This window comes from Sinocyclocheilus grahami, unplaced genomic scaffold (assembly GCF_001515645.1).
Source record: "Sinocyclocheilus grahami isolate Dianchi unplaced genomic scaffold, SAMN03320097.WGS_v1.1 scaffold843.1, whole genome shotgun sequence".
Classification (NCBI taxonomy): Eukaryota; Metazoa; Chordata; class Actinopteri; order Cypriniformes; family Cyprinidae; genus Sinocyclocheilus; species Sinocyclocheilus grahami.
Window position 1 is genome coordinate 555,386 of NW_015506022.1, and position 8,138 is coordinate 563,523.

Genomic DNA, 8,138 nt, shown 5'->3' on the forward strand with positions numbered 1-8,138 from the left:
TTCATTCATTCATTCATTCATTCATTCATTCATTCGTTCGTTCGTTCCTTTCTTCCTTTCTTCGTTCATTCAGTCATTTGTTCATTCGTTCGTTCGTTCGTTTGTTCGTTCGTTTGTTCGTTCATTCATTCATTCATTCATTCATTCATTTGTTCATTAGTTCATTCGTTCGTTTGTTTGTTCCTTCGCTCATTCATTCGTTTAGATTATTGCTTGTAAATGAGGTAAATTTGGGCAGTCAGATTGGTATCTGCCAGTCCTAGTGATAGAAATTGTAACGCTTCACACTTCAGTTTCCAGACCATACAATGCAAATGCAAAAGCAGAAAATTTAAACCAGACATTCATTCATTCATTCATTCATTCATTTGTTCATTAGTTCATTCATTCGTTCGTTTGTTTGTTTGTTCGTTCGGTTGTTCGTTCATTCAATCATTCATTAATTTGTTCTTTAGTTCGTTCATTCATTCGTTTGTTTGTTCATTCGTTTGTTCGTTCATTCATTCATTCATTTGTTCATTAGTTAGTTCGTTCATTCATTTGTTCGTTCATTCATTCATTCATTCATTCATTTGTTCATTAGTTAGTTCGTTCATTCATTCGTTCGTTCATTTGTTCGTTCATTCATTCATTCATTCATTTGTTCATTAGTTCGTTCGTTCATTCGTTCGTTTGTTTGTTCGTTCGGTTGTTCGTTCATTCATTCATTCATTCATTTGTTCATTAGTTCATTCATTAATTCGTTCGTTTGTTCGTTTGTTCATTCATTCATTCAATCATTTGTTCATTAGTTCGCTCATTCATTCGTTTGTTCGTTCATTCATTCATTCATTTGTTCATTAGTTCGTTCGTTCAATCGTTCGTTTCTTTGTTCATTCATTCATTCATTCATTTGTTCATTAGTTCGTTCAATCGTTCGTTCGCTTGTTTGTTCATTCGTTTGTTCGTTCATTCATTCATTCATTCATTTGTTCATTAGTTCATTCATTAATTCGTTCGTTTGTTCGTTCGTTCGTTTGTTCATTCATTCATTCATTCATTTGTTCATTAGTTCGTTCATTCATTCGTTTGTTCGTTCATTCATTCATTCATTCATTTGTTCATTAGTTCGTTCGTTCATTCGTTCGTTTGTTCGTTCATTCATTTGTTCATTCGTTCATTCGTTCATTTGTTCATTAGTTCGTTCATTCATTCGTTTGTTCGTTCATTCATTCATTCATTCATTTGTTCATTAGTTCGTTCGTTCAATCGTTCGTTTCTTTGTTCATTCATTCATTCATTTGTTCATTAGTTCGTTCAATCGTTCGTTTCTTTGTTTGTTCATTCGTTTGTTCGTTTGTTCATTCATTCGTTCGTTCGTTCGTTCGTTCATTCATTCATTCATTTATTTGTTCATTCATTCATCCATGCAATTAAAAACTCATAAAGCTTTTTTTATCCATTTATTTATTAATTAATTTGTCCATTCATTAATTTAAAAATGTTTTATTCATTTTTTAAATTCATTCTTTTAAAAACATTCATTCATTCATTCATATTTTAAAAAAGGTCATTCAATTTATTTGTTTATTAATTAATTCATTTAGAAAGTGTATTCATTAATTCTTTCATCCATTTAAATTCCAATACCAAAATTCTGAAAAGAAAACCAATTAATTTTTTATAAATGTATTAATTTGTTCATTCATTTAAAAATATTTGATATTTATGATTTGATATTTATTTAATCACTGATTCTTTAAAAAAAACATTTATTCATTAATTCATTTGTATATTAATTTATATAAAATTAATAAATTAACACCTTTTTATGCAAATGGTCATGTAGATACACTCAGGGTTTGACAGAGTGACTGTGTAACGACAAAACCTGAAACAGCCCCACTTTGGCTCAGAGTCTGACCTACACTCTCGAAATAATACAGGCTTTATTGATTCAGAGCTTCATGGAGGCCTTCCGCTGGAGTTTATGGTGTTTATTGTCATGTCCCTATTACCACGCACTGTTTTGGCTTAATGATCATTGTACATCGTACCAAAAAGAGACGTTTGAACTCATATGTCTGATAGTTCACACACCCACATCAGTAATGAGTCATCTCATATCTGCCTGTCATTGGTTGACGAGTTTTGCAGAAATGAGCGAGGAAATGAGCTTTAGCAAACAGCTTGGAGTAGATAAATGATCTGGCACCACGCTCTGCAGGGGTCCTCCATAAACTCATCCCTTAATGGCTGTATTTTTATCTCTAACTTGCCTTCCTCATCAACATAAACAATGAAAACATCCGATTCGTTTTGATCCCTTCGATTTAACGCACCTGCTGCGGAGGAAAACACTGAAATGCTGCGAGCGTTGCGCATCAGAGTCGTAATAAGCAAAAGTCCCGTCGAGGCTAATGTGTTGAGGGCAATGATTTTTGAGTTTGAGTCTTTTGAGAGTTTGACGTTCACTGAACAGATTCAGCAATGTTTTATTATTAAACGCATAATGGCAGATGCATGTTAGAATCAATAAATTCACCAGTCCGAGAACCGACTTATGAATTATGAAAAACACTTTTGTGATGCATATTTGTAGAGTATTCTGGAAGATGCCATGTGCTTTGGCAACTCTATCTGAGATAGAATTATTACACCATTCTACTTTTTCTCTCAGAGTTGTCCATAAATATGAAAGCTTATAATAATAATAATATTTCTGCAAACTCAAAATTATTTGTGCCACGGGATAAAAAAATAAATAAAGTAATTACAACTTTTTATCTCACAATTGTAATTTTATATATTTATTTTAAAATCAAAATTCTGACATTTTTCTAAAATTCTCACAATTTCTGTCTGTCTGTCTGTCTGTCTGTCTGTCTGTCTGTCTGTCTGTCTGTTGTTCTATCTATCTGTCTATCTGTCTGTCTGTCTATCTGTCTGTCTGTCTGTAGTTAGGTCCATATATATTTGTACAATGACACAATTTACATAATTTCGGGTGGCTCTGTATGCCACCAGAATAGAATTAAAATAAAACAAACAAGATGAAATTGAAGTGCAGATTTTAAGCTTTAATTCAAGAGATTGAACAAAAATATAAGATAAAATACTTAGGAATTACAGCCATTTTATATACGGTCCCCCCTGTATTTTTGTACTGCAGATCAGTACTTTTAAATAGTTTGTTTTCTGCGAATCTGTTCAAAATATGAGTCCCCGAGATGCTTTTTAAAAATATTTTATTACAATTATATGGTAATGTGTTGTTACAGTGCTGCAAAGAAATAAAATAAATAAAAAGTATTCTCACATGATAAATATTGATTACATGTAATTAAATGTAAATGTTTTATACAATTTTATTTTATATTATTTATTTATAATAAAAAAATCACTATATATTGAGACATTTTGTATGGAAAACAATTATAATATTTAATTTTTATTGTAAAATTGCACTTTTACTGTAAAATGTCTTTCTTTAAACATTTTACTGTACTTGGCAGCAAATGCTGTTTAATGAAGGATAAAAACCTGAGGGAGGGGGGCGGGGTTACAAATTTAAAATAATTAAAATAAGACAAACATATTGAGAGATGAATAGCAGTGAGTACTGTGGGTAACTCAAGCTGATGTTGTCTTTTCACAGATCTCCTCATTACGCGTGTCCTGAAGTCATCCGGGTGAGTGTTGCCTGACTGTCAGTCTTTCTGCTTTGTGGAAGTAAAACAAAAGACAACTCTGAATGTGTGACCTGATCTGGAATCAGAAGGATTGCATTTTGACTTTGTCTTGTCTCTGTTAGGGAGAGAAGTATGACGGAAGGAAAGCAGACGTTTGGAGCTGTGGGGTCATTCTTTTTGCTCTGTTGGTGGTGAGTCACTCCAGACTTTACCTTACAGGAATAGTTCACCCAAATATAACATTTCTGCCAACAATTACTCACCTTCTTGATGTTCTAAACTCATATGACTACATTTATTCAGTGAAACATTAAATATATATATATATATATATATATATTAAAAAAAAGTGTTTTAGTGTTTGGAAAAGAGCAGCATGAACATGACAACCAAATATCTCCTTTTGGTAAAGGAAAGTCATGGAGGTTTGACAGAATTTTCATTTTTGTGTGAACTATATCTTGATTATGGCAAATATCTTCTCTTCAGTTTGCTTAAATTGTGTAGAAAGACACAAACAACATTCAAACACATTGTATCATGTTGCTTGTTTTGACAGTGTGATGGATATTAAAGTTAAACTCAAGTTTTCAGAATGTTATCAGCCATCCTTTTTCATCAGAAATGGTATTTTGTGGAAATGAACACGCATATTTGAATTGAAGGCTGGGAATTGATGTTTCTAAGTCCCAAAGACGATACAATTTGGAGCAAGTATGGGACACACCTCTGCACTGCATTATTAGCTGATTTTATTCGAAATGTTTTACCTGCGCGTCTGAACCGCAGCAGTATCCCCGAGAGTTCCAGCTCATTTGAAATGCTCTTGTTCAATTTTGAGAGTAAAATTGAGACCCTTGAGTCTGAGAGGTTTATCTCTCCACACAGAGCCACTGGCCTGCATTTTAAAGCCGAGCTGGATTGTTTTTGACGTTCTAGAAACAATGATGAACGAGTCATTTCTTCAGAGATCATTCAGAGAGCTTCTGTGACTTCAGAACAGACCAGAGCTGCACATTGCATTCAAACAACCACTCAGGAACTTCAGCTCAACATTGCTTTTCTTTTCTTGCATCACCTCATCTTGTCTCTTCTCTTATCTCCTCTTTTGTCTTTTTGTCTCGTCTTATTTCATCTCAATTAGTTTTGTAGGGATCATGTAATCTCGTCTTGTTCTTGGTCTTGCCATTTGGTTTTGTCTCTTATGTTTTCATCTCATGTCACCTTGTCTCTACTTTTATTTTGCCTATTGGGTCTTGTGTCATATTGTCTTGTCTCTTCTGTTGTCCTCTCTAATTTCATTTAATCTCATTCCATCTCATTTTCTCTCATCTCACGTCTCCTTATCTCGTCTCATTTTGTCTCTTATTTTGTCTCATCATATTGCATCTCAATATGTCTTGTTTTGTTTGGTCTCGTTCATTGTTTTGTCTCTTCTGTTTTCTTTTCTCATCTCATTGCATCTTATTTTCCATCTCACATCACCTCGTCTCGTCTCATTCTTGTGCTTTTTTCACTGTCTCATTTTATTTAATTTGGTCTCATTTCGTTTGGTCTCGTCTCATGTTGTTTTGTCTCTTCTGTTTTCCTCTTTCATCTCATATCTTCACACGTCAGCTTGCATTTTCTATTGTCTTCTTTAATTTTGTCACGTCTTATTCCATTTCATTTTGATCATGTCCCATGTTGTTTTTTCTCTTTTCTTCCGTTTTCTTCTCTCATCTAATCTCATTTTGTCTCATCTCATGTCACCTTACCTTGTCTCATTTTTATCTATTCTCTTCTTTGATTTTGTCTCAGCTCTTTTTGTCTTTTCTTATTTCACCTCATCTTGTCTTATTTTGTCTCTGCTCTTTTTTTCCTTTTTTCTCATTTCAAATATTTTTTTCTTTTAGTTTCTGTCTCATCTCATCTGCATTTAATTTTATCTCAACTCTTGTCATCTTGTTTCTTCCTGTCTCATTTTGTCTCTTTTTTTTATTTAGTCTTCTTTTGTTTAGTCTTGTGTCATATTGTTTTGTCTCTTCTGTTTTCCTCTCTCATTAAATTTTTGTCTCATCTCGTGTCACCTCTCCTTATCTCAGTTTGTCTATTCTCTTCATTCGTTTTGTCTCATCATATTGCATCTCATCTTGTCTCATTTTGTCTCTGCACTTTTTTCGTATTGTCTCATCTAATCTAGTCTAATTTATTGTAATGTCACCTCGTCTAATTTTTGTGTATTCTCTACTTTTATTTTACCTATTGTGTCTTGTATCATTTGGTCTTGTGTCATATTGTCTTGTCTCTTCTGTTTTCCTCTCTAGTCTCATCTAATTCTATCTCGTTTTGTGTCACCTTAACTCATCTCATTGTTGGCTCTTATTTTGCCTCATCTCATTACATCTCGTTTTGTCGTCTGTTTGGTCTTGTTCCATATTGTTTAATCTCTTCTATTTTCCTCTCTCATCTCATTGCTTCTCATTTTCTAATTTTTTCCTTGTCTCGTCTCATTTTTGTCTCTTATTTTGTCTCATTACATTTCTTTTGGCTTGTCTTCTTTCATCTCATCTCATTTTGTCTCTTCTGTTTTTTTTTGGCCTCATCTCATTGCATTTCTTTTTGTCTCATCTCTCAGTGTCTTCATATCTCAATGTGTCTTTTGTCTCATCTCATGTTTGTTTCTCTTCTCTTCTCTTCTCTTCTCTTCTCTTCTCTTCTCTTCTCTTCTCTTCTCTTCTCTTCTCTTCTCTTCTCTTCTCTTCTCTTCTCTTCTCTTCTCTGCTGAAGTTCATTCGATTGTCCCTTTATGAAATATACATGGACCTGCTGTGGAAAGGCAGACAGCACCAAAACCAAAAATAAAATTGACTTCTGACAGACTCAATGCTGAATGCACAAAATCCTCTCAGATCCAAAATGATTGGAGTGCATTTATGCTCTCGTCCTGTCTCTTTTGTTTTTTGTTATTCCTCTGTTTTGTTTTTCATCAGAAATGAAAATGAAACCTCATCACCCTCAGCTGTAGCATGTCAGCAGTACCGACAGACCCCTTATATAAGAGTTAATTAATGAAAACTTTGCATTTATGGGTCAATCCTCTGAGCCCTTTTCTTCTAATTTGTTCTTCTTCTCCAGCCTTATTTACTCAGAATTTTTCCTCAGACTGATGCATTTTCTTTTTGTTGTCTGTGTCTTTCGTTTAGGGGGCTCTGCCGTTTGACGATGACAATTTAAGAAACTTGTTAGAAAAAGTCAAGCTGGGTGTTTTTCACATGCCCCATTTTATCCCACCGGACTGCCAGAACCTTCTGCGAGGAATGATCGAGGTCGACGCCGGCAATCGGTTAACGGTAAGAGAGAACCCACTTGAGAAACAGTTTAGAGAGGAGAAATCAATCTGCATATAAAACATTGGTCACAGATTATTGGTAACTTTCTAAATAATAAAAGTATAGCACATCCACTAGTAATTATATATAAATAAATCAGTTTTTACAGATGCAAATATATTAGAAACGATGCATTGCAATATAAATGACAACTTGTAGCCGATGCACACTTTTTAAATGGATGCATCGCATCGTTAACTTTTTATGCCGATGCACCGAGCGAATCGGGGAATCTTCCCATCCCTATTTCATGGGGTTAGTTATATAACATCAGTTTTATACGTATAAACGCTTGATTTAATTTCATTTTAATCCTAGTAAACTAAGTAATCACCAACTGGAACAGTAAAAGTATTTGTACTGTCAGCATAAAGTCTGGTCCACGTTGCAGTTTGCAACTGACCAAAAAAGTGCTGCCACCTTGAGGAACAACTTATTAGTGCAAAACAAATTCAGTGCACATGTGCGACATGCGTGTACAAAGAATGTGGGTAACAAAACTCGGTGTAAAGTACACGGACCCTCACTTGCGCATAAAAACCAAAGTATATTTTGGGCTTTAGACAAAAACAAGTCGGACAACATGCTTTGGATCTTGTTCCTTTGGTTGCAGATGTCTTCTACATGTTTTTCATGTATGATTAATGTGATGAGATGCTAAATAAGATGTTAGTATTTAGCAGTCAGAGAAAGGTAGGATTTTATCTTGAAAATGTGTTTCTCTGGCGTTTTCTGACTCTATTGTTTTGGATTCAGTGGGGAATCTTGATACTGTGACTCGGTGATAAAGAGAAAGAGGAGTTTGATGTGCAGATAGTAAAGCTAGTCTGACAGTTCAAAGGTAGTGTGTTTGTGTGTTTGGAGATCAGCTCAGCATGTCCATGCTATCACTGTGACCTTTCTCTCCTCACAGAGGACGCAGATACTAAAAAATAAAAAGCTGCTTTTGACTTGAATAAAGAATCTATCTGTCTGTCTATATGTCTATCTGTCTGTCGGTCTATCATCCATCTATCTATCTATCTATCTATCTATCTATCTATCTATCTATCTATCTATCTATCTATCTATCTATCTATCTATCTATCTATCTATC

At 34.1% G+C, this 8,138-nt stretch overlaps 1 protein-coding gene across 1 annotated transcript in view; it reads left to right on the forward strand.

Annotated features, from left to right (window-relative positions):
* brsk2a (BR serine/threonine kinase 2a) overlaps positions 1-8,138 on the forward strand; it is a 254,881-nt gene that overhangs the window by 195,330 nt on the left and 51,413 nt on the right. The window contains exons 6-8 of the mRNA XM_016247583.1: positions 3,638-3,671; positions 3,794-3,862; positions 6,857-7,003. Of these exons, the coding sequence (XP_016103069.1) occupies positions 3,638-3,671; positions 3,794-3,862; positions 6,857-7,003 (250 nt within the window). The remainder of the gene's footprint in view (positions 1-3,637; positions 3,672-3,793; positions 3,863-6,856; positions 7,004-8,138) is intronic.